Genomic DNA, 25,474 nt, shown 5'->3' with positions numbered 1-25,474 from the left:
CACAAATTATCTCGTTCAGTCCCAAGAGGTAGATATGATTGTTCTCCCATTTACAAGATGAGGAAACCGAGATACAGGGAGGCCAAGCGACTTGCCCAAAGTCACGGACTAGTAAGTGACAGCCAGGCAGGCTGACTCCAGAGCCCTGCTCTTAACTAAAGCCTGCTTCTTTCTCCCTTACCAAGACCGCATCTCTCCTGACCCCAGGCCCCGGCCGTGCCGGGGGGGCGCTCAGCTCCAGAAGCTGTCTGCAGGTGGTCCTCCCGCTCTGCATGGCGCCCCATGACACCTCACCAGGCAGCTCCTAGAGCAGTTTCTCCGCCACCCTCTTGTATCAGATCCATCTGGAAGTTGGGGGCCAGAGTGAAAAACACATGACTTTCTCAGAAGTTGCTTTGTTCCTGAGCCCCCTCCTGTGCATATTACTATGCAAATATCTATTATGATCGACATTTTTTGGAATGTTTTCCTCTTTTCAGTGGGATTTCAGATCCATCATGTGGAGTCTTTAGTCTATACCCAGAACTGTGCCAGGCAGCAGTCCTAGGGTTATGAAAAAGAGTTTGAGAAAGACATGGCTGTGGTCAGTGAAGACAGACTCCTGTAGCCACACAGGGTGGGGTCCAGCCTCCCGCTTCACTGCCAGCGCCAGCTCATTGTAGAGAGGGTGGCCTGAAGCTAGTTAGAGGCATTAAAGGAAGGAAGTCCCACTGCCCCCTTCACCATCCCAATAGAGGGGAAGAGGCCCCCTAGAGAGGCCCACACCCTTCCCACCTCCTGCTCCATGGTCATGGTCCATCGGCTCAGATGGGGCAGACCCAGCAGAAGTGTCCCAGGCAGACCGGCTCCATCAGAGCTGGCGTCTGGCTTCCCCTGTGTTGTAGGACAGGGAAGACCAAGCTCCAGCCCCTTGGGCCCTTTCCCAGGCCAGGACCAACACACATGAGTGGGGGGCACTGAGGCACAGAGGCTCAGAGACAGGGGACATGCCGGTGAGTCCTAGAGCCCTGATGACCCTTGAGGGACAGAGAAATGAAAGGACATTCTTGTCTTTCTGTTCCCTGCACCTGCCCTGAGCCTGGCACGGAGGAGACCGCTGCTAACTGCTTTTCTGAATGAATGAATGAATGAATGAGTGACTGAATGCATGCTAGAACTGAAAGGAAGCTTAGTGATTATGGCCCTCTCTTCATTTTGTTCATAAAATAACAGAGGCTCATAGAGCACAAGTGACTCCAAGGTCACCCAGCTGGTTGGGCTGTGCGGAACAATACCCTGACCTTCCTAAACTTCACTCTTTTCCCCCTTTATTTCAGGGTCCTGCTGGAAGACCCGGCCTCCCGGTAAGTAGCTTTCATTTCTTTTTTCCTTTGCATCTCTCTCACGGGCTCTTTCTCAATCCAAGGACAGGAGAGGTTGGGTGGCTGCTTTCCTCCAGGTGTGTCTGGGTGGGAGGCCTCTCTCCAGCGTCTCTAACCTACAGCTGAGGGTGAAGCTCCTTGGCACCTTTCCTGGGGCCCAGGCAGGCAAATGACTGCATGCAGGCCCATCCAGGGCCGCACCTGACTTCCGTACTGGTGGCCCTATAATGGGGGGCTGGATGGGGAGGCAGTCCCCTGACTTACTGGGTGTCCTCCTTACTGGTATGCACCAGCTTAGTTGAAGGCCACTGTCCCTGCTTTGTCCTATGTCCTCTGGTAAGAGTAGACTCAAAAACTTTGTTTTCCCCCCAGTTATCATTTCTGAGTGCTAGAGAGGCTGGGTCAAGTAACCATGGGGACTCTGGGACAAAAGTATCAATAGTACTAATAGCCATGTCTCACTGAGACCTTCACAGGTGCCAGGCACTCTCCTAATCCCTCTTTATACATTTGATTTGTTCACCAACTCAATGAAATGGGTATTATTATGCCCATTTTATAGATGAGGAAACAGAGAGAGGTGAAATAGCTTGTCCGACCGTCCAAGCTTCAGTTGTAGACCTGTTTGAGGTCCCGTGTCACCACACACCATCCCACACTGCTATTTCCTGCGGTCCATACTCGACATTTGAGGACCATCTTTAAAGTCTTCAAAGGCATTGCCCTGTGGGGTGTAGCCTGGGGCATAGATGCATTGAGTACCGGATACCGTGGGCCCTTGGATGGGTAGTGGCTCAGGCGAGATGCTGTAGCCAGCCAGAGGGCCGAGGTGGGCGTGCAGGGGGAGGCAGGGCTGACACCAGGCTGCCCTCTCTCCCTGCACTGAAGGCCACACCCACTGGATTCCAGAGCCTTCTGTGCATCCCTCTTTATCCCAGTTACTCCTCTTTTAGACATGAATTATACTGTAACCTCTTGACTAAACCAGCAGCTTCTAGAATTCATGTCCAGCAGTGACTTTTTTAATGAAATGCATGTGGGCGAATGTTTGGCGCTTGAAAATGAAAACTCCCCCAGCAAGTACGAGCCCTGGAGCAAAGGAGGACGGGGGACTCTGTCCCATGAAATCCAAGGAGGGGGAAAAATCAGATGACTGGGAGAATGTGGGCAGACTTTGTTTTTTTCTGACAATGTCCACCTTTAAAAAGCATTTGGGGGCAATTCTCAGAGCAGGGCCTGCCGCACAGAGTTTCCAGCCTCTGGCCATTCCATGCCAGTCCCTAACCCGAGCATTTTATGGCCAGGACTGCAAAGAACATTAGTTTTAAAAAAGAAATGAAAAGAAACCAAAACACACATCCTGCAATATCATTCAGAAGCCCAAGAGTGAGTGGGTTGTTGGGATGTCAGAGCCGACGACCAGCAGGCCTGTCGTCCTCAGCAGGAAGGGTCGCAGTCCTGCTCGTGCTTCCGAGCAAAGGGACCTGGGAGTGACCCACAAAAAGATTTGCTGATGCTGATCTCTTGTGAAATACGAGAGTGTGAAGTACACACGTGCTTATAAAAATCACTTGCCTGTGGCCGTACTGGGCTCACTACCTGTAGATGCAGTTTACACAGCACCCACCAGGTGCCAGGCACCTGGAGTTAGCGTTCCAGAACCATCGTCTCTTGGCATCCTCCCAGCACTCCCGGGAGAGAGATCCAGATGTTCAGGGAGGTTCAAGAAACAGATCCATGTGTATAACCATCGCTGCAACCCTGCCACTCCTTCCCAAAGTCTGAACGCTTGACTAAAGACACCTTCAGTCTTGACAGTGTACATGTAACAGGAGCCTAATTCAGAGCTGGTTGCTATTCCCTGGTGCGTCCACATACATCTTGGGATGCAAACCATCCCTCGGGGCGTTTTGCCTAAGTGAGGTCAGCAGACACAGAATCACCCCAGAAATGCCCACCCTTCTGGGGAACCCACAAACCCAGCTCGCTCCTGCCGGGAAAAACACCGTCTGATTTTCAGCCCCTGTTGTTTTCCAGCCTTCCAGGCCCCTGGCAAACCCCAAGCCCCACCCCAGATTTTATGAGTCTGCACATATATGATTGCAAAAAAATATTCTCTACCAAAAGAGGGAGGAACAAAACTTAATAAGCAGATTTCCAGAGTGAGAAGATGTAACCCCTGGCTGCAAAACAAAGCAGTTCCCTCTCAGCAGCTGCAACTCCTGTTGCGGCTGAATCCACAGGGCGCACTATTGACGCGGGACGGGGTGGGGGCTGGGCATGGCGGTGAGGAGGGGCAGGACTCTGCTGGTGGCCTTCGCAGACAGAGGGCCTGGGGAGGAGCTGGGGGACGTGGGCGCTGCTCCCCAGCTCCGGCAGAGATAGACCAAGGGAAGTGATTCTCCCATCTGTCACACGGGAGCTGCCACTCACCCCGCTCCGTGCCTTCAAGTTCCGCATGACGAGGATGCGACCAGACAGTCTGTGGGACTGAAAGGGGTGAGTTCACCCACATGACGCCTGGGAATCATCCCAAGTGCCCACGCAAACCAGGTCTTGGGTGTGTAGCTAGCCATGGGGTCCTTCACGTGCTGGCCTGGCTCCAGTCACATCTATATGTTTCTGCCTCCATCAGGGGGACAAAGGTGCCATTGGGATGCCTGGACGTGTGGTGAGTTGGAGCATCTGTGCCTGCTTGGGTGGCCATTGCTTGCTTCCCCGTGCTGGCCTGTCCTGCAGACCATGGCAAGGCGTTGCCTACCCCACCCCAAGGAGGGGTCAGCCCTCTCCCTTCCCCCACCCAAGTCTGTTTCAAGGAGGAGGGAAAAGTTTTATTCCAATCCTTCCGATCTTGCAATATGGCTTTACTCTCCAGAGAACTGCCATGGCAAAGGAAAAATTCAAAAATGGCATGAATAAAGCTCATCGCCAATCACTACTGAGGACTCCCACCCACTCCACTCCCTGACCTCCCGAGGCTGGCAGCTCACCCCCAGATTTATAGCTGCTCCTGCAACCATCCCCCGGCAAGAGCAGCGAAAAATGGCAAGAAATGCAAACTGAAAATGCTCTACAGAAACTGCAGTGGAGCCAGCTTCCGGAGTCATCTTCCCTAGACAGAGGCTAGTGATGCAGAAAGGGCTTGCTTCCAGGCAGGGCCTCCAAATCCTCAGCAGGAGGCTGGGGGTTAAAACATTCATCGTTTCCTGCTGAAAACAATAAGATGATGAAAGGTAATATTTGATAGGGAGCTTGTATCTCAGAAATGGGAAGGTTAGTGCTAGGCTTTAAGTTCCCAGCGCCAGGGACCTGCTGGCAGGAATGGGCAGCACCTGGTGGCAGCCTAAGGCAATGCTTGCCACATGCTGGCCTCGCCAGCCCCCAGCCTAGTCTAGGATGTGGCCCGAGCTGCTCTCCCTGTCTGACCTCTAACTCCCCACGAGCCGCCAGCCTCAACCTCCACCCTGGCTCCCGGTGCCCCAACTTACCCCGTGCCATCCTTCCATGTCACTCACATGCTTTGCCTGGTAACCTCACCTCCTGGGCCGGGTTGGCCTTAGGCCTGGGTATGGCATCCTGTGTGAGTCTGCTGACCTGGTGTGAACTCAGTGCTCAGAGAAAAGGCACCAAATCATAACTAACACTTGAAAGTGCTGCCTGTGTGCTTGGCATTGTGCTAAGGGCCTTCCACACATCAGCTGATTCGGTCCTCACGAGACCTGCATGAGGTGGGCCCAATTTCTACCCCATTGTTCAGATGAGAAAACTGAGGCTCAGATGTTAAGTGTCTGTCCCAAGGTCACAGGTCTAGGAAGTGGCTGATCAGGGACTTTAATCCAGGCAGTCTGACTCCAGACCTGTGCTCTTGACCCTGATAATGGAACTCACCCTGCCCAGGTCCCCCCACTGGCATCACAGCTCTAAGGAGGGTCTGATCCTTAGGAAGAAGCCACAGTCCTAGACCTAGGACCTGGGACATTTCAGAGGTTCAGCACAAGTGTTCATGTCACAGAGCTTTGAGCTCCCCAGGGCTACCCAAGAACTGTCTGTCAAGACATGGAGGCTGGGAGCCCTGGGCCACCCCCGCCTGCAACTGTCCAACCACGTCCCAGATCACAGCACCGTGCAATTCCTGCCTGACCCTGTCTCTAGGCTTCAGTTCTCTAACTCCAATCCCTGAGTCCCCCAGGCTGTCACTGGGTCCTCCCCTGGGTAGATTAGGGAGATCGCATTCAGCCGCCTTTCTCAGGGGCTAGCTGTGGGTGGGCCTGGGCCAGGCACGTTCTTCACCGTAGCCCTCCGAGATCCCGTTTATCAACGAGCATGTTGAGACTCAGTTTGCCCTGGATTGGGGTAGAATTGGGTCTTGTACCCAAGACACCAAAGTCCTTGCTCGTGACAGGTAAGCTTCAGGAGTCTCTACCCAGCCTGCAGCTGCCAGCCTGCAGGGAAGCCTGCAAAGTGCAAAGCAATCCCTCCAGGCCTGCCCCCTCCTGTCCTCCTTCTTGGGCCCTGTGGATGTGTCCCCCCGCCGGGGAAGTTCCACCTGAGCCTCCGGTGGAGCAGGAAGGAGAGCCACAGGAGGTCTCCCCATTTCCTTCTACACAAAGCTATTTTCAAACCACTTTGGTGCTTTCATGCTGCTTGTGCTATTTTAAATGTGACAATGGACCCATTTGGCTGCCCAGTAGGGGTCCTGGCATGGACCCCCTGATAAGAACTGGGGTGGCCAGTGGGTGTGAAATGCCTGAGTTGTTGCCATGATCCACCAGAGGTGGCTCCACGGGCTGCCACGAATGAGGGTGGGTTGGGGCCATCTATCCACTGGTCACTGTGCGCACAGGGGTCCTTGGCCGTGACCCACTTTCCTCTGCATCCCGGCCACATCCTCCATCCCCCAGATGTGTGTGTCCTTCTATCTGTCTTCCCGTGTCCCTCCTCGCATCTTGCCTGGCCACCCCTAACGACTCCTGTCGCATCTATTGGCAGTTTTGTGCTTGGTATTCGGTTGGACCTTCAGAACAACTAGACTCCACCTCACCACACAGTCCTTGGGAAAGTCTCTCCCGTGGCCACCCCCTCCTCAAATGACCCCGGCAGCTGGGGCCACGGCTCCTGAGGCGATTTTCTGACCTGGGTGTGTTCTCCTTTCTCTCTGTCTCTCTCTGTCTGTCACACACCCACCCACCCACACACACACCCACCCACCCACACACACACCCACCCACCCACACACACACACACACACACACACACAGCTGGCAAGGGGGCCTTGTAAGGCCCCTGCCACTGTTTTCTTCTTAGTTATCTGGCTGGGGCTGGCGCTCAGGCTGAGACACCAGCCGTCCACGTGCTGTGCTCGTTGGACTCGGGACCTGTCATGTGTCAGCATCTGTGTTTTGTTTTGTCTCTTATTTCACGGTGACTTCCTGTGTTGGGTCGTTGTGCCATTAACACGAATTCTTGTGTATGTGCCTCTCTCTCATCCTTTCTTTTTTCTCTCCCTCCCTGTCTCTTCCCTGCACCCCATGTTGCATGTGGCCGCCACAGGGAGGAAAGGGCCAACCAGGCGAGAAGGTGAGTCCACACTTTCCCCTCCGCACTGGCACCCCAGCCTCTGCCTCCACCTCCTGGACTCTTGGGGGGGCTTCCAGAGGCCCCCATGCCCTCCTCCTGGCACACAGGCCCCAGCGGAGCATGCCAGCCCGGCCTACTCTGCCCTCGCAGCCTCTCACGGCCCAGTTTCCTAACAGCTTCCACACCATCGGGCAGGAATCTTGGGATTCCTGGACTAAGGTCCCAGCTTCCCTGGCTGAGGGGGTCTCCCCTGCCCACAGAGGCTGCACGTGGCCTCTTCGCACTGATTTCAGCCTTAGGCAGTCACCCTTCCCAGAGGCAAGGAGAGCAGCAACTGCTGTTTTGTGTAGCTGGTTCTAGCCCCTCCCTAGCCCTCCACTGGTCCCTCAGACTTAGACACTCTAAGTGTCTAAGAGAGTCCCCAGGGAAACGCCCAGACAGACTCCGGAGGTTATAGAGTAGAGTCTCCCAGGAAGCTAGAAACCCAGGAGACAGTCCTGGAGCATCAGCCCAGGTGGGTTCTGAGGCTTTATAACCAGCTCGCTCTACAGATGAGGCCCAGAGAGCCGGTGGGGCTCGCCCAAGATCCCACAGCCATAGTGATGATTGGGGGCCAGAAGCAGACCTCCTGATACCCAGCTCTGTATTTCCTTGCCTGGACATTGCAGCGTGTATTTCTGCAATAGTCTCCGTCTCCAAAATAACAATGACAACAGTAACAATAGCAACTACCATGTATTAAGCATAAACTGTGTCAGGCGCAGTTTGAAGTGTTTTGCTCTGTTCTCCCAAGTAACACTGATATAGCCCTTCCAGGGAGGCTTTAGTAGTCTCATTTACATGAGAGGGAACTGAAGCACAGAGAGGCAAGGTCACATACCCAAAGTCACACAGCAGAAAGTGAGAGAGCTGGCGAGGAGCCCCATGGTGTCTGACTCCAAGGCTGGGGTCCCTAACCACTGTGCTATGCTGTCCTCCAAATGAAATGAAGACTGTGGGTCTCACCCTCACAGGGGGGCTAAACCACCCAGGAGAAAGATGGGGGACACAATCACTGTATAAGGTCAATAGCAGACACTTGCTAGCTCCTTTGCAGACCAGGTGTTCTTTTAAGCACTTTATACACCATTATCTCATGAGATTTTCACATCCACCCTATGAGACAGGTGCTATTATCCCTGCGGTACAGATAAGGAAACTGAGGCAGAGAGAAGTTAAGTAGCCCAAGGTCAGCTGTCAGGGAGCAGAGCCGGGCTTCAAACCCAAGTGTTCTGGCTCCTAACCATCACTCTACACCACCTTGTATAAAAATCCTTGTGTAATTACAATGGCATAAACAGTTACTAATTTGAAATCACTCCTCATCTGCGTGTGAGGCATGACATTTTACAAATGCATTTCCATCCTTTGCCCTGTAAGCGCAGCAGAGCCGCTCTCAGCATCCCTTCACAGAGGAGGTATGTGGGCTCAGAGAGGTTCCATGATGGCAGAGCAAGACCTGGAAGTGAGGCCTGGGTGTCTCCTCTGCCAGGAGCGGTGGACTCCTGGTGGGAAGCAGCATCCTGCCCTCCTCCAGCCGGGCACAGTCTGGATCCTTCTGCCAGATCATCACCTCTCCCCCATCTGTGTTCCATAGACCCTTCATCCTCCTCCTGTCACCCTTCCCCAGCCCCCAGCAGAAACACACACACACACACACACACACACAGAGGTGTATCTAGGCAGCTGGACCACATGGTACTTTGAGCACCCAGCCCAGCATCCACCATCCTCTCTACGTTGAAAACTCTGCCACAGACTTAACCTCTCTGTGTCACTCTCACCCCAGGACTAGGAGCCAAGGCAGCTCCAACCTTCAGGCTCAGGGCTGCTGGGCCCACACAGCAAGTGTGTGTCTTCTCCCCACCCTCTCTTTACAGCAGCTCCAGCCCGGGGCGGGCTGCTGTTCAGCAGTTACAGGGTGTGAAGCCGTGTGGCCATTTGGGGCTGGGGAAGAAGACCTCAGGGGGTGTGAAACTTGGCTGGGGCTGGGGCAGGTTGGGGACATCCTGAGCGGGGCCCTGTGGGCATGCCTCTGGGGCCTGAGCAGCCATGGCTGAGCTGAGGCCTCTCTCCCTCCCTCCCCCTCCCCCCTCCCTGTGCCCCGTCTTGCCCATCACTGCACTGAATCCTCTTCTCCCGCTTCCCGGCCTGGGGTCCCACCGCCCTCTTTCCCTGGTCCCCACATCACGCGCTCTTGCTCACGTCTCTTCTCTCTTCGTTCCTCCTGCTTCCCCACTGCCCTTCTCAATCCTTCTCGAATGTTCCGTCCATCCCCTTTTCATCTCCTCTCCTCTGGGTCCCTCATCTTCCTCCATATCCTCTGCCCCACTTTGTCCTCTGGCGTCTGGCTCTTGGGGCCCACCCTCACCCGCTCCGCCTTCCCCACCTGCCAGCTGCTCCCTTCTACTCTTCCCCTCCCACCCCTGTCCCCCTCCCTCTCCCCCTCCTCCCTCTTTCTCTCCCCCACAGGGCGCCCCAGGAGATGCCGGGATGTCCATCATCGGTCCCCGCGGCCCCCCTGTAAGTGGCTTTTGCCCTTCTTTGGGGTGGAGGGATGGGTGAGTTAGTGAGGAGGCCTGTGGGGGGGCAGCGCGGGTCCTGGCCACGCCTCTGGGTGTGACGCCGCCACGGGGGACACGGTCTGCTGGGCCAGGCCTCAGTGCTGCTGTTGATGTTAAAGCAAGCGGCCTGACGAAACCTACCTCAGTTACAGCCTCTCGGGAGGGTTCACAAGGCCCTAGCCTCTAGCCGTGAAACGACAGCAGCTGTGAGGCGGCCTGCTGTTCACAGGCAGAGGGAGAAAGTTCTGGCTCCTCTCCCGGGAGGGCGGTGGTGGCCATGCTCCAGCTCTCCCGGGGACACGTTCCAGAAGCCCAGGAAGCAGTTACCCCAGAGCCCAGGTCTCCTGAGCCAAGCACCCACCCCTGCTCTTGCCAGAGCCCAAGCCGCCTCTCGCCCTCAAAGGCCCTGTTTCTGTGCTCATTGCTGGGCCCCAATCCCCTCCACCCAGTGGCTGGGGGCTTGGGAAAAGCAGAGAGCCTTCCCCTCAGATATGCTTCCTTAGGGACCAAAAGGGGGGGGCATGGGCAATGCTGTGGGAAGATAGTGTGACTATGGGAAGGAGGAATGGCTTGTTTTTCTCAAAGAGCGTCCGACCCAAGGGACTTCGATAAAAATCGCCAAATGTCGGGGTGGAAAGGACCTCAAGGATGGTCTAACACAGCCTTCTCAGAAGGGGAAACTGAGGCCTGGGGAGAGGAAGGGGCTTGGCCAGGGTCCCACCCATAGAGGCCGAAGCAGCATTAGAACCCAGGACCCCGGGCGCCCAGGGCTCCCCCCACAGCAACAGGCTGCAGTCTCCATGCTCTGCTGTGCTCTCTTCCTGACCTGCCGTGCATGGTTGAGGGGGGTGGGAACACAGAGGCCTAGCCTCATTCTCCCAGAGCCTAGCCCAATGGGTGATGCAGCCCCTCTACCCATTCCCCTGCCTTCAGCGGGAAGCAGGAGGCTCTTACCCACTGACTAGGGAGAGGAGAGGGGTCAGAGAGCAAATTGCTAAGTTACGTCCAAGGCCCTGACTGCTGTGCAGCCAGGAAGGGGCTATGGTGAGAGCTGGAAGCAGAGAGGGAGAGCCGAGAAGGTCAGAGAGGGAGGGTAGCCGAAGGATGGAGCTGGGGAGCAGGGCTGGCGGGCAGGTCGGGGGCCTGGGCTGGAGGCAGGGCTTGAAGGGTCCTGGGCTGCGTGGACAGGCCTTCCTTGCAAGGTTTCTACCAGCTCAGACCACGCGACAGTGCTGAGGGCTGACACTTTGCACTTACTCTGTGGCGGGCAGTATCCTAAGACCTTTACACACAGTAGCTCACTTAATCCTCATGAGAACTCCACAGGTAGGTACTATTAGCACCTGCATTTTATAGATGAGAAAAGCAGGGCACAGAGAGGCTGAGTGACTTGCCGAAGGTCATACATGAGAGTGTGGCCATGGTGCTGGGATTTGACACTCAGCCCGGGCCGTGTGCTCAGAGTCTACACTCTGACCCCTGCTGCTACCCAGCCACGGGGTTCCCATCACCTGTGCTTCTGGCTCACGTGGCCACCGTCCCGATGGGCTGTAAGCCCCCTCGTGTACTGGGCGAGCCACAGTGTGGATGCCCTGAGCCCAGGTGGGGTACCCAGCCAGGGGGCGACTAGGAGATGGGAAGCTCACAGAGAAAGACAGTCCCCCAGGATCCAACGGCAAGGACTGAGTCTGGGGTGGACCTGTTAGGAGGACAGGGCAGTAACACAGAATACAGGCCCTACCCTTTGGCCACCATCTCTGTCTGCCTCCTGGTCTGACCACAGATGTTCCCTCGTGTGGATCAGGCTGGTCCTCTCACACCCTCTTAGCGGCATCTTTCAGCAGTGTCATGTCAGCTGGATACCTAGAAGTGGTTGAAAAGGCCCCACTTCTGGAGAATATGCTCCGGGGGCAGGGTCTGCCTCAGCTCCCCCTGCTTCCAGCCCAGCGTGTATAAATATACCCGCTGCTCTGGACATGGTTCCAGGGGTGAAAAGTACCTTCTGTTCCAGTAATAGCAACAGCTTCCCTCTCCTGGACACCTAGGAGACATGCTAGGTCCTACGCTGAAAGCCTGTGTATGTACCAGCCTCCTTCAGTCCCTCCGGCCCCCAGGAAAGCTGCCAGCCCATTTCACAGAGCGGGAAACAGAGGTCCATAACTGGCCTGTGGTCACACGGCTCCTCAGTGCTGGAGCTTGGTTTGGGCCCGGTCGGCCTCATTCCAAAGCCAGCGTTCTTTCCGCAACACCGCCTTCCACGTTGTAAGCTCTACTGTTTAAAAAGGATATTTACCTTGAAAACACAACCCTCCCTGTGCGTGTTGTGTTGATGTTAGGAGAGGCTTTATGGCACCAGGAGGCTTGATCAAGCCCAGTGACCTCGGATTTTGGCCTGTGTGTGTGACCTTCACCCAGATGGCTGGGGCCACCCCTGCTGAGTCCTCGCCAGACACCAGGGCAACGCCCTTAGCTCCTTCTAGGAAGCCACCCGGAGCTGGTGAGAGCAGGGGACCGCAGAAGACCATGGGACCGATGGCAATTAAGAGGTAGAGGTCAAGTGGGCAAGCCCTCTGCAGCCTGGGGTGATGGGGAACATGTGGCTTTCCACTCAGCCAGGAAGGGCCTAGGACACATGCTGCTAATGAGAACCAGCCTTGTCTCTCTCAGGGGCCACCTGCCTCCTGTCTTGCAGCTTCGTAAACGGTCCGTGCAAAGGGGGCACCCTCCGGGCACTTTGGAGAAGGATGGTTCACATTCCAGTGAGGCAAGATGCCGGAGCGGTGGGCCCCATTAAACTGAGCGGGAGGCTGGGACCCCGAGATGCTGGCTGGCCCCACAGGCACTGGGGAGGTCAGCTGCCAGGCTAGGAAATGCCCCCCATCTCAAAGGGAGCTCATTCTTTCCCGGAGACCCCAGGTTCTCTTCAGGGGTCAGGAGGAGCTGTCTGAACTTCCAGCCCTCATTCACAAGGAGACACCAGGTCAATACACCCGTTGAGTGTTTCTTCGTTTATTCGTTCCATTAATATTTGTCAGGCACCTACGACATCCTAGGTGCTGGGTAGACGATGAAAACCTGACTGCAGCCCACTTGCCCCTTTGCAGAGAGAAGCCATCCCATAGTGATTATAGTACAGACAGTCAGCGCTCAGCTGGGGACGGTTAGGGAGCTGTGGAGGATATGCAGGAGACACCTGACTTGGGGTCAGGGCAGGCAGGGAAGGCTTCCGGGAGGAAGAGGTAACTAAACTGTGATCAAGGAGGAACAGAGGTCCCAGGTAACAAGGCTGAGGAGGAGCACTGAGACTCCAAGGCAGGAGCGGTTCCTGTAAACTACCGGAGAAATGGGGAAAGTTCTTTCCAGAGCAAAGCAAGAGCAAGGATGGTGAGAGGGAGGTTGGCGAGGTGAGCAAGGGCCCGATCATGAAGGACACTATGTTCAGGAGTCAGGATTTTACCCCGAGGGCAGTGCAGACCCCTTGGGTTGTGTTCTGCTGAGGAGGGACACGATCAGATTTGCAATTTAAAAAGCTCCCCTGATCCTTCCTGCTCCAGCATGGAGCATGCTTAGAAGAGGCTGCAGGTACGGGGCTGGCTGGAAGGGACTTGTAACCATCAAGGCCTGGACTGGAGCATAGTCAGTGGGGCTGGTGGGAGGGCTGGACTGGCGAGATATGTTGGAGGGGGAATTGACGGAATTTAGTGATGATAAAAATGGGGATTGACGGAGAACGAGGAGTTCAAGGTGACCCCACCTTTCGGACTTGAGTAACAGAGTGCCTGGCAGTGCCCTTCCCCAAAGGGAGAAGCAGATTTTGCAGGGGGAGAAGAGTTCAATCTGAAGGTGATAGATTTGGGATGTCCTTGTAATGTTTGGCCCTCCGTTTGCTGCCAGAGGTCAGAGTGAGTGGACGCAGCTCACGAGGGTGAGTCATACACACCCCCTCCCAACTCTGCATTCAGTGACATCACTTTTCAAGCTTAAAATGGGCTGTGGTGGGAGTATTTACAGAATCACAGATTTACAGAAATTGGCAAATGCTGTACAAAGCAGGGCTCTCCTCCCCCACTCTCCCCAACATGATTAAGCATTTACCAGCAGCGTCTTGCTTAAAAGATAGCCAGCACTGACTTGGGGTAGCGGAGGTAGAATAAGGCAGGCTCTGGACAGATCCACTACTGGCCCTCTTTCAAGGGTTAGATAAGTGGGAAGGGAGAGCTCCTGGTAGCGTCCTTCCTACCAGAAACTTCAGTTTGTCTATGTTGCTTTACTCCACACAAATGCAGGCAGGAGGAAGGTAGGGAGGAGTAGGCGTAGGTGTCCACTTCCACAAAACAAGGATGCACTTGGCTCCCTCTCTTCCCTGGCCTTGAATTAAAGGAAGAGATTTTAGAGAGCAATGTAAAGCTTATTTCCCTTGTTCTTGTATAGAAGGATAGAACATTAATCTGTAAATTAATCTACAAATAAACCTATCCATAATTTTAACATGATCCTAATACCCATGAATCTGGGGGATGGAGTTAGGAGTCCAACAAAATAACATTCAATTTCATTTGGAAAAAAAAAAGTTATGAGAATTTCAGAAACTTTTTGAAACATAGAGTAAGCGGGGTAGGGGAGGCGGGGTTTAGTTGTTCTACCAGCCATCAAAACGTATTATAGAAACAGAGCAATTAAAACAACAAATAGAACAGAAGTAAAGTCAAACGCATCTGGGAATTTGGTCCATGGTAAAGGCTTCATTTCACAATAGAAAGAGAAGATAGATTGTTCAGGAAATGATGCTGAGACAACTGACAAACAGTTTAGAAATCAGAGTAAATTTCAAATGAACAAAATACTCAGATGTAAAACATGCAACCATAGAATATGAGGACAAAGCATGAGCAAACATTTATAATTCTGAACTGAGGAAGTCCCTTCAAAACATGACCTAAAAAAAAAAAAAAAAACATGACCTAAAGACTTCCCTGGTGGTGCAGTGGTTAAGAATCCACCTGCCAATGCAGGGGACACGGGTTCGAGCCCTGGTCTGGGAAGATCCCACATGCCACGGAGCAGCTAAGCCCATGCACCACAACTACTGAGCCTGTGCTCTAGAACCCGCGAGCCACAACTACTGAGCCTGTGTGCCACAACTGCCGAAGCCCACACGCCTAGAGCCTGTGCTCTGCAACAAGAGAAGCCACCGCAATGAGAAGCCCGCGCACCACAACGAAGAGTAGCCCCCGCTTGCCTCAACTGGAGAATGAAGCAGCAATGAAGACCCAACACAGCCAAAAATTAATTAATTAATTAATTAATTAATTTTTTAAAAAATGACCTAAAACCCAGAAGCCATAGGAAAAGATTGATATGTTTGTCGGCATAAATGTAGAACTTCCATATGGCAGAAAATATACCATAAAAAAGATAAATGCCAAATTGGAAAGAATATTTGCAACACATGACTCTCAGTTACTATTCTTTACAAAGAGCTTTACTCAAATCAGTAGGAAAAAGATAAACGTGGTAGGAATTATTGGTAAAGAATACAAACAGGCAGTTCACAAATAAATAGGATGGGTCAATAAACATTGGAAGAGATGTCCACCTTCAGTATAGATATGAAGACATGGAAACTAAAATCCATTTCCAAGCCTCTCCAAGTGCCTCACCAAGGCCCAACCTCTCCAGGAAGTAGAGTCCCAGTTTCCATTTGGTCAATGACAACATTCTTCCCAAGATCCCTGAAAAAGCTTTGGTTAGCCCTGGATTTGGCTCTGGGTTGGAGAGATGCGTCCTGCTACCAGGGACAGCTCTGTAATTAGCAAACCATGTGATTATCCCTACCATGTAAACATTACCCAGAGTGGGACTTGAAGATGTTTCTTGGAATCCTCTCCTCCTGACCTTTTCTTCAGGCCTCTCAGCATTCAGCGTAGCTGAAAGTTTACACTGGGTGGTTTCCGGGTTTTCTCCTTAGTGCTATTCTTAGCAACACTTATCCTTGAGGGAAGGGAGGCCTTGGGCCCTTCTGGTATATGAGTGGCATCTCCACCCTCTTGCCCTTTGGGATGCTTCCCACAAGCCCATCCCGGGCCCACAGCATGCTCCAGCTGGCTCCCTGCCTGGACCCTGACAGCAGGGACCCCATCCCACCCAGCCTTGTCCCCTGAGCATATCCCCCGAACAGAGGCCTCTAGGCATGCATGTCCACAGCTTCAAGGAAGATCCAAGCAGCCTGGAGGTGTTTCAGGTTTACAGCAGTTGGACCCAGAGGAATCTTCCTCTGGATAAGGTCCAATTCTGAAACTACTGCTTGGCAAGGACAAACCTCCATTGATCCTAAGACATAGGATCAAAGACAACCTTGCTTTATTCTGGTGCTCTTAGGTTCAGTTCAGTTTAACAAACATCTGATGATGGCAGCTACCATTTCCATAGGCTTTACAAATATAGCTGAACGACCCTATGAGTTTATACAGTTATCCCCATTCTATAGATGAGGAAACTGATGCACAGCGAGGTTAAGCCATTTGCTCAGAGTCACATAGCCATTGGTGGCAGTGGAGACACGATTAGAACTCAGTCTGCCAGAGTCAAAACCCCAAGCTTGGGAAGAGACTGAGGCCATCTCAGTCAAGGGGAGACTTCAAGCTGAAAGCTAATCGTGTGAAAGATGTGGTGTGTCCACTGAAAGGCAGGTGAGCCAGGGTGCCCAAGCAGAGAGTAGGTAGGAAGATGAGGCAGGAAAGGAGCTAAAATGGTGCATCAGGATGAGATTGAGGCTGACCTTGAATGATATGTGAGCAGAAGAGAACCCTTGCTGGTTCTTGAGAAGGGGAGTGACAGGACCCAGGCTTCTTAGCTCTCCATCACTCTGGACCTCCTGGTCAGCCCGTCCCAGCCCTGGGTCTGCACAGCCTCAGGCTTCTTCTCACCTCCTCACTTCTCTTTTGTCCTGAATCTGGCCAGTGAACCTGCTTCTAATCTCCAACCTGAATACCGATCTGTGCACTCTGTACCTCTGGAAAAATGGACATGATTGCTCTGCGTCCCACAAAGATCGGGGGACCCAGAGATTGCCCAACCAGGAGAGCCCTATTAGCCAGGACGAGAGGACAGTGGGCAATCTGACCTGTTTTGGTCTGAAAACACATTCCAAAGGCCAATTTCCAATATCCAAACCATCGTTAGGTAGGTGGCCATGAACGATGACTGTGTAAATGAAGAGGACTTAGATGAGCCCAGACCAGGCGTTCAGCGTGCTGTAGGCTGAGTCCCCACTGTCCTTGCTCTCCATCCCATGCCCATGCTGAGGTTCAGAGCATCCAGGCGGGCAGTGAGGAGCTCTGGGAGGCTACTTCCCAGAAAGACCCAAAGGATGCTGGCCACCTGCTTTTCCCTTCCCCACCCCACTCCCTGGAGGAGATTTCCTAGGATGGTCCATCTCCTTCTTCCTCCATCCTGCCTCCCAGCTTGTGTCTCTCACAGATGATCACAGAGGAGTGGGAGGGAAACCACTGATCCTCTGGGAGCCAAGGTGACCCGGGGACTAAGGTGTGGCTTCCTCTCCTCCTCGCCCACACTCACTCCTCTCCTGCTCTTTTCAGGGTCAGCCGGGCACTCGAGGTTTTCCTGGATTTCCGGTAAGTGGAGAGGACTGGTCAGCTGTGTCCCTGGCGACTCCTGGGCCTGGCTGTGTTAAACTTCAGGCAGGGCCGGCCCTCAAACTGCTTTTGCCATTCCACATTCCCATGGGTAAGGACCCTGTCCTGCAGCCTTTCGTGGAGAGTAACTGAGGAGAGTGGCCCAGCGCTCGGCTCTTAGTGCAGGAGGGGACAGGGACGTCAACATGGAACTAGAGGGGTGGCAGACAGCACAGGCTGTGAAGTCACAGGCTGCCCAGCCCTGCAGGACCCTGGGCTGTGGGGCAGATGATGCACCACTCGGAGGCCACCTCTGACCTGGCTTTGAGAGCAGATCCGCCTGCTGGGGGCAGTCACGTGGCCATCTGGATGTCCTGGGAGCCCTGCCTGAGGCCCAAGACAGATTATGAGAGGAGGGCAGGGAGCAAGCAGCTCCCCCGTTCCCGCAGGCCTCGGTGCCGGCCAGCCCTGCTTTCCAGAAACACGCCCTCCACTTTCCACTCGAGGTGAAAAGGACTTTGATACCATGGCGACTGCCACCCATCAGGTTCTCCCTCGTGCCAGCACGGGGCAGGTGGCATTTCGTTCACTCGCAAAGACCCCTCATGGGAGATTCTTTTACTCCCCACTTTAGAATGGGAAACCGAGGTTTAAGCTTACCCATGGTCTCATAACAGCAAGTGGTGAAGCAGAGATGTGACCCCTAAGTTGTTACGGTGCAGAGCCTGTGCCCTTAACTACCTCCCAGGCTGCCTCTCTGCCAGGACAGCTGAGATGCTCGGTCTTTACAGCTGTGATGCTCGGTCTTTACATCTGGCCTCTTTCTCTTTCAGGGTCCCATTGGGCTTGACGGCAAACCGGTGAGTGGACCCTCTCGGGCTGTGGGCTCCCCCCACTCACTTAGTCCAGGTCACTCACCCGGGGTCTCCTAGTCCTTCTGCAAGACCCCGACTCCTTGGAAGACGCTTCAGATAAAATGAACGTTCTTGGGGCGGAAAGTCGTTGCCAGTGGGAAGGGGAGGAGAGGCCATTTGAATGAGTTGCCCTGTCCCCCATGAGCCTCCCCTGGGCACAAGTCCACGGCTTCCAAGCTGCACTCAGTATCTGGAACAAGAGCCGTCCTAGAATTTGCTGATTCCGGGGCCTCCTGGAAGGGGCTGGAAGGTAGTGAGGCAAGGAGGCCGCGGGAGGGGAGAGGGCTGGAGAGCTCAGCCTGCTCATTCTGAAAGGAGCCTGGGCTCTAGTTCGCGGCCTCGCCCCCAGCCCCGCAGGGCGCCTCCTGTGTGCTCCTCAGAGTCTCCGTCTCTGTCGAGCCCCGACACGTGCCCAAGTCCCCATGGAGGCTGCTTCCCATCCAGAGCTCCCCTCTGCTCATCTCAATCCTTTTCACTGGGCCCCAGACGCACACGTTCACGGGAGGAGCCCTGTGTGACTGGGGGGTGGGGCTGGGGTACTTCTGGGGTGCAAACGGCTCACCCAGCACTCGTGCTCCTCTCCTTCCAGGGCCGCCCCGGACCAAAAGGGGAGATGGTAAGACGCAGCTTTCCTGCCTTCCCTCGAGGGGTGGGGGGGTCAGCCTGGCCCTCACGGGCCACAGAAGCACTGCCCGGCAGCGGGAGTGGCCGCCCCACGGTCACTCCCCGGCTGGGTGCGACGCGTCCCCCTAGGTCCTCGCTCAGCGCAGGGAGGAGAGGCGGCAGGGGGCTTCTCCACCTGAAGAATGAGGAAAGAGAGGTCCAGAGAGCGTCTGCGCTTGGCCAGTGTCACATGGAATTAGCAGCTAGTGTTCCCAAACCGCCACTCTCATCCAGCACTCACGGGGGGGCCGAGGGGTACCCATCCAGCACTTCGTCCTGAGCCTGATTTCCGCATGCTCCCTGCTCTGGGCCGCCCAGGGCTCCAGGCGCTCCTGCCCCAGCCGGGCACAAGGCAGACCTGGAGAAGCAGACCTCTGCCCCCACCTTCCTCCTGGCCCCTTCCCACCTTCTGGAGAGCCTTAACACAGTCCGTGCCACCCCGGAAGGAATAGTGATGGCCATCAGCAGGGCACTGCTCTGTAATCCTCCTAACAGCTTATCATCCCCACTCTATGAAAGGGCAGATCAAGGCTCAGAATGATTGTGTGTATTGCCTGAGGTTACACAACTCCTAAATAACAACAGGGAGTGAGACCCACGTGGTAGGCTCTTACCCTCCACCGTGTCTCCTTCTGCTGCCAGGGCCCTTTGTTTAGAAAGACAGGGACCCTTCTAGGGGACTCCTCTTTCTGCCATCCCTCTGCCCCACCCCACTTCACCCCCCGTGAGTCTTCCCCATCTGTTCCAGGGTCAGAACTAACTTGAGCAGGGAAGGGTAGGGCCACCCCTTCTCCCATGAGCTCACGTCAGTGTCATAGGTCACCCGTCCACCTCATAGTCATCCGTCAAAATCCGACAGGCCACAGAGCCATTAGGCTTCTGTTTGGCTTGGCACGGGGACCCCAAGCTATTCATTCAACACGCTGTCTAGTGTAATTATCTTGGCCCGCTTATCATCTGTCCGTCTCCCACTCCCCTCCCTTCCTGGATGGTTTACCTGCTGCTGGGCATACAACGTGGGGGGCTGGGGCTCACCCTCACATGCTTATCCTGTGTCCTCACCTGTCAAAAGGGGGTCACCTCTGCCCCACCCACCTCACAGTAGCCCCGAGAATCTGATGTAAGGCGTAGGCAGGATCGGGGTCCCCCAAGTGGCGTAGAGGAGAACCAGGACTCTGAATTCACGGCCTGTCCCACAACTCACAGGGCTGTCCTAAGGATGAGAGGAGTCAATCCACACCAAGTGCTTAGAACAGTGCCTGGCACAGAGGAAGCACGACAGGTGCCAAGCTGCCACGTCACCCTGACCTGTCCTAGAGGGGCAGCCGCAAGAGCTAATCGGTGCCATGTGTTGTTGGACCTTGAAGTACTTAAAAGAAACTTGGAATTCAGATTTTTGTCGTACTCTCCTTGCTCTTCAGTATTTCAGTTTATTGAAATGAAACTGTGGGGGATCAACAAAATACCTTGGGGACCACGATTGTCCCATGGGCCACCATTTGGGAGACGTCTGGACTCAGTCCTCCAAGTCTCTGCAGTCCCAAGCCTTTGGGTTCTTTCTCTGGGCCCCTGGCCCTCCTTCTCTCATCATACTCCTCTCTCTGTCCCAAGAGAGGGTGGCCTGGTCCCCTGTAGTCTGGTTCCCTGCCAGATGCATCATATTCTGCTGAACTTGAGGCTAGACACTTAGTCAACCGCATAGGCTGGGGTGCCACATGGATTGTCCCAAAGACCACTTGTCCCTTCCCACGAACCTCCTGGGAATTTCCCAGTTTGGTAGTCGGTCCAGTTGTCAAGTCGGGGACAAAAGAAGGCTATCCTCCCACCCAGATGGATCTGTCCATGGGCATCCTGAGGTCTTCAAACCCCAAAGAGACTGGCCTGGCAGGTGGGTCCTCACAGGCCCTCAGGAAGGCCTGCAGGATGGAAGGGAGCTCAGGGCCCCAGAGGCTGGGACCCTGCCTGTGGCTTCAGCCAAGTTTAGAAGCCCTGCCCCCTGAGGTCCAGCCCAGTTCAGAGCGCGTGGCAGAGTGGACACAGCTGGACCTTCACGGTCCCAGTGCCACCACTCACTGAGCCGCAGGGCCTTGTCTCCATCACCTCGTCCGGGAGATGGAGTGACGCCAGCGCCTTCCTCTCGGGCCAGCGCGGGTGTGAGCTCAGCACATCCTGAAAGCCTTGCCTCCGAGGGGGTCCTCAAAACAAGGTGCGCCATCCTCCCCCCTCCCCTCCACACTGGCCGGGCGTGAAGCCTCCTCAGCACTGGCCTCGGGTCAGGGTCCTGAGAGACCCAGCTGGACACATGTCCTCCTCAGAGAACTGAGGAGGTCCACCCTGCACCCGGGCTCCTTCCTCAGCTCTGCGAGCTTGACAAGATACCCTGGATGGAAACCCCGAGGTCCCTTATGTTCCTCCGAGGAGCCCAGAATATGGCTTAAGTCGCCCACTTCCTGCTTCCTCTCTTTGGCCAAAGGTTTCTCCAAAACCCCCAAAGTCTGCAGCGCTGCCCCAGCCCCTGTGTCCCCAGAAGCCCTTCTGGTTCAGTGGGGTTGTTGCTGAGGCCTCGGAGGGTAGGAGTTAGAAGGTGCTTTTGGCTCCGTGAGGACGTGGCGTGAGTGCGCAGTAGCAGAGCCCTGCCTGACGTGGCCTTGCAGCCTCCTCCGTGGCTGGCCCACAAGATGCTGGCGGTTGCGGGAATGAATGAAGGATGGCACCTGTTCTTCACCGCGGCCGCGTGCGGGGGGCAGGGCACACCTAGTCACGTCCACGGGTGGATGAAGGAGCTGGGCCACACCAGCTGGAACATCTCGGGCACAGGAAGACCTGGCGTGGGTGGCCAAGCCCAGCCTTCGGGACTCCAGGCTTTCCAAAAAGTTTCTTGCACAGTCCCACGCAGGCCTGCATCTCTGATTCTGCCCGCCTTCTGTGTGCCACTCACCTGTGTGTGTGTGTTCCTCCCCACAGGGCTTGGCGGGTCCCCCGGGATAGCCAGTTGGTACCTCGCCCCAGTGTTTCCCAGCAGAGAGGCTTTGGGCCCTGAGTCCTTAGCCTCAGTTTCTAACTGTCTCATTTCTCTTCTTAGGGACCTCCAGGACAAAAAGGAGAAAAGGTAAGCTGATGGAGGTTTTCTAGAATTTTCATCTCAAGAAGCAGCCTTCCAACAGGTAGAAAGGATTATTTTCAAACTTCAGATTTTATCAACAGAACCAGGGGAATCCCCTGTACCCTGTGGTACATGGTATATGAGAGAGAGAAGGGAAGCTGCCCTGCGTGGGGTTCTTCTTTTGGGGGGAAGGCACGGCCTGGAGCCTGGTCCTTCTCAGCCTCTTTCTCTGCCCGTCCTGCCTGCCACCCCCATGGTATTTCCTGAGCACCTCCATGAGCCTCTAGGATTTTGAGGTGTCAGTTTGTAAACCACTGGCCTGGCCCTCTTCCCAGCCTCCTACCTTCTCTGCCTCCTTGAGTTTCTGATGGGGGCTCTTCTGGGCTTGCCCCCAGGTGGATGGTGCAGGGACCTGGCACCCCCAGCTCCAAGAAGGCCTCTCCGAGGGCCCCATTGCCCATAGCCTGCCTTGGTGTCTACTGTTCCCATCCATGGGCTCCTGTTCAGAGCCATTGGGTGGACACACCCAGGATGTCAGCCTTTCCGGAAGATACTTCCAGCCAGGCACGGAGCATAACTCCTGACTCTGCCCTCATGGCATGTGATGTATGGTGGCAGAGTCCTGCCCTTGGCTCTGTAGGGCCACGTCCGGGCAGGCCTTAGAGGTTACCTCCCTGCTGCCAGCCAGGCTCGAGGGAGGGAATCAGTTCTGCTGCCTGAGAGAGCTCAGCCCAAGACAGAGCGGGGCAGGCGGGTGACGCACGTGCATGGTGCGTCCCCAAGTCCTGAGGTTGCCCGCGAGGTACAGCCCCCCAACAAGGGTCTAATTCCTCCTCTCCTTCCTTCTCTTCCCCAGGGTCAGTGTGGAGAGTACCCACACCGGGTAAGTGAACCCCAAATACTGATCCACCCCTGGGGCACAGCCTCCAGTTTAGCCTCATCTTCTTCCCTACAGAGCTTGGGGACCAGGAGCACGCAGCCCCCTCTGCACTCAGCAGCCAGAGTGGTGCCGTGACGGTGGTGGTGTGTTTGGCCAGCCGCCGGGGGTGTGCCTGGTAGTCAGTGTGTGTGTGTTTGTGCAGAGCTGCGTGTCTTTGTATGTCTGCCCCTGTGCTGGCTGGGCCTGCGAGCCCCCAGCGTGTGTGTATCTGGAACTCTGCACGCCTGGCTGTGTGCTCCTCTGCACATGGCCTTCAACGTAAGGCCGTGCGGCTTGTGCGAGTCTGGGTCTGGCTCCCTACCCAGCGTGTGTGTGTGTGTGTGTGTGTGTGTGTGTGTGTGTGTGACAGAGAGAGAGAGAGAGAGAGACAGCCTGTGTGTGTCCATCTGCCTGCCCTGGCGGAATCAGAGGGACTTTTGGGTTAGTCATTGTTTCAGAGGACCCAAACCTCCATGGTGGGAGATAATTGGAGGCTGACTGAATCAATTCAAGGGTAAAGTCTCTGTTTTGCTTCTTTAAGAATCAAGGAAGCCCCTCCAAGTGGAGTGGGGGATTTCAGGGCTGGGATGGTCTCCCACTTCCCCCTGGCCCCCGCCCAGCTCTTTCCTTTCCCTTGCTTCGGCCCAGGATACAGAGCCCAAAGTCTGCTGTCGTGCCTTCGGGAGACCTCAGATGTGTGTGCCAACATCAGAGAGCCATTCTTGGGGATGGGGCGGGAGTGAAGGTGTGCAGGAGCCCCAGTGAGCTGGGACCAGAGAAATGCCCCTCGTTTTGTGGATCGGCCTTGCCTCTCTCAGTGGAGCATCTTTAGGTGTCCATCCCCCTGTCATAGGCTGCATCGTGCCCACAAACACACACACAGTGTGGCCGCCCTGGGCGCCCACCCCTGCCAGGGAGTGGTCTTGAGGGAGTGGAGAGAAGCACAAGCCAGACTCTGAGTCGGCCAACTTGGCTCCAGAAGACCACTGGGAGGGCCTTGCTGGCAGGGTCCGGGCGCTCAGACTCTGACCCCTGGTTCCCAGGCCGGGGGAGGCCAAGGCGGGGACAGCCTTGAACGTCAGTGGCTGGGGTGGGGGCGAGGCCAAGACTGGGCAGGGGGCACAGGCCGGCAGCAGCACAGACAGAGCCAGCCTGTCAGCGGCATGTGCTGCAGGGAAGCAGGGGCCCTGGTGTTCCGGCCAGCCTGATCCTGATACAATAATAGAAGGTCAGCTGTGTTTATTTGAAACGATGGGCTCACAGGATTGTTATGTTACCCAAAAGAAAGACAGCATCCCCCAGCACAAAAGACAACACAACTGTAGACGCTTTGACAGTGTGTCATCAGCCCCGAGAGAACGCATGGGGGCTGGTTTGGAGAGGGCTCTCTGCCCTTCAGCGCAACCCAAGAAGAGGGAGCTGGCAGGGAGAGAAGGCTCCACAGGGCCACAGGGTGCAGAGAAGCCCAGGGTATGACTGCGCCAGTGTGGGTAATGAGTCAGGCCGGGTGAGAGTGGATTTGGGGATCCAGCCGATGGGCAGGGCAAGGCAGCTGGCACCTTCTGTTTACCTGGAAGTGGGTAGGAAAGCAGGGTCCTTCTAGGGCAAGGCGTCTGTTGGCTTTCTGAGGGGACTGCAGACCTGATGGGGGTGGCAGGCCTCCTGGCCCGCAAGATACAAGATCCAGGCTGTAGCATCCCCAGGGAGGGAGGGGGAGGAGGGGTACCCTGGGACGGGGAGCCGGTGTCTGGGCCTGGCACTCACTCTCCCCATTGCCCTGTCTCCACCTCCACCCCTACCCCACACCAGGAGCACCTAAGCAGGTCTCTAGCAGCTCTGCGCTCCAACCAGATAATTACCCTGAAGGTTTGTAGGTTCTGGAAGGTCTCCAGGCCCCTCTGCCTAGAGGCTCCCTAGATGCAGAGCCCAACATTGCACGTCCCCAGGCCCCACAGTGGGAGGGATGGGGCCGCCTATGAAGGCAGCAATGACCTGGAAAGGCCACGATTGGGCTCCCAGGTCCCTAGCTGGGTGCATCCTCAGCCCAGGCGGCCCCTGCTTCCTAATGCTCGTCCCAGTGGCCTCACGTGAGTCACAATGCTTTCAAAAACGAGAGGTGGATTATATGCCATCTTTCTTTTCACATGGGTTCTAACCTCTTCCGAAAGCCGTGGAGTGTCAGCACCCATGGGTTGAGAGACTGGAAACAGCAAGAATTTCCAGAAATGAAAATTACATTAGATAACATGATTGCAAGTTGCCTCCCCCCAAAAAAGTGGTTGAACATGCAAGAGACATCTTTGTCCAGTGTCTATTTTCCAAGCCCACTAGCCCCAGGGTGAGACCTCAGTAGCACTTAGCTGGTGCCCACACTGGCCACACCCTCGGGATCCGGGCTTGGCTCTGCTCTTGACCACCCTCCCCAGATCCGCTGACACCAGCCCTTCTCGTTTAGCCAAAAAAAGAACCCAGAGGTCGCCACACACCAGCCCGGCTTCAAGTACCAATTTAGGGTGGTCCTGTGGCTCCCAAGCCAGAGCCTCGGAGTCTGCTCCCCTCAGCCCAGCAGCCTCTGTCCATGACCAGGGACCGGCGGGGCTGGCAGTGCAATGTTGGGCCGCATGTTAGGAGGCCTCTGCGACCCAGCTTGGCCATGGAGGGCAGGTCTGGCCAGGGGGGCCGCTCTCCCAGTCGGGGAGT

General features: G+C 55.4%; 1 protein-coding gene across 1 annotated transcript in view; it reads left to right on the top strand.

Moving 5' to 3' along the window:
- The first annotated feature begins 986 nt into the window (after positions 1-986).
- The window catches only part of COL13A1 (collagen type XIII alpha 1 chain), an 82,556-nt gene continuing 58,068 nt past the window's right edge, over positions 987-25,474 (top strand). The window contains exons 1-10 of the mRNA XM_057530607.1: positions 987-992; positions 1,317-1,343; positions 3,997-4,032; positions 6,912-6,938; positions 9,450-9,500; positions 17,140-17,175; positions 18,009-18,035; positions 18,679-18,705; positions 21,835-21,861; positions 22,712-22,738. Coding sequence (XP_057386590.1) covers positions 987-992; positions 1,317-1,343; positions 3,997-4,032; positions 6,912-6,938; positions 9,450-9,500; positions 17,140-17,175; positions 18,009-18,035; positions 18,679-18,705; positions 21,835-21,861; positions 22,712-22,738 — 291 coding nt within the window. The remainder of the gene's footprint in view (positions 993-1,316; positions 1,344-3,996; positions 4,033-6,911; positions 6,939-9,449; positions 9,501-17,139; positions 17,176-18,008; positions 18,036-18,678; positions 18,706-21,834; positions 21,862-22,711; positions 22,739-25,474) is intronic.

The sequence above is a fragment of the Balaenoptera acutorostrata genome, chromosome 16 (genome assembly GCF_949987535.1).
Source record: "Balaenoptera acutorostrata chromosome 16, mBalAcu1.1, whole genome shotgun sequence".
In the NCBI taxonomy this organism is placed as follows: Eukaryota; Metazoa; Chordata; class Mammalia; order Artiodactyla; family Balaenopteridae; genus Balaenoptera; species Balaenoptera acutorostrata.
The sequence above is the reverse complement of the archived record's forward strand: the minus strand, read 5'-3'. Positions and strand labels throughout refer to the sequence as shown.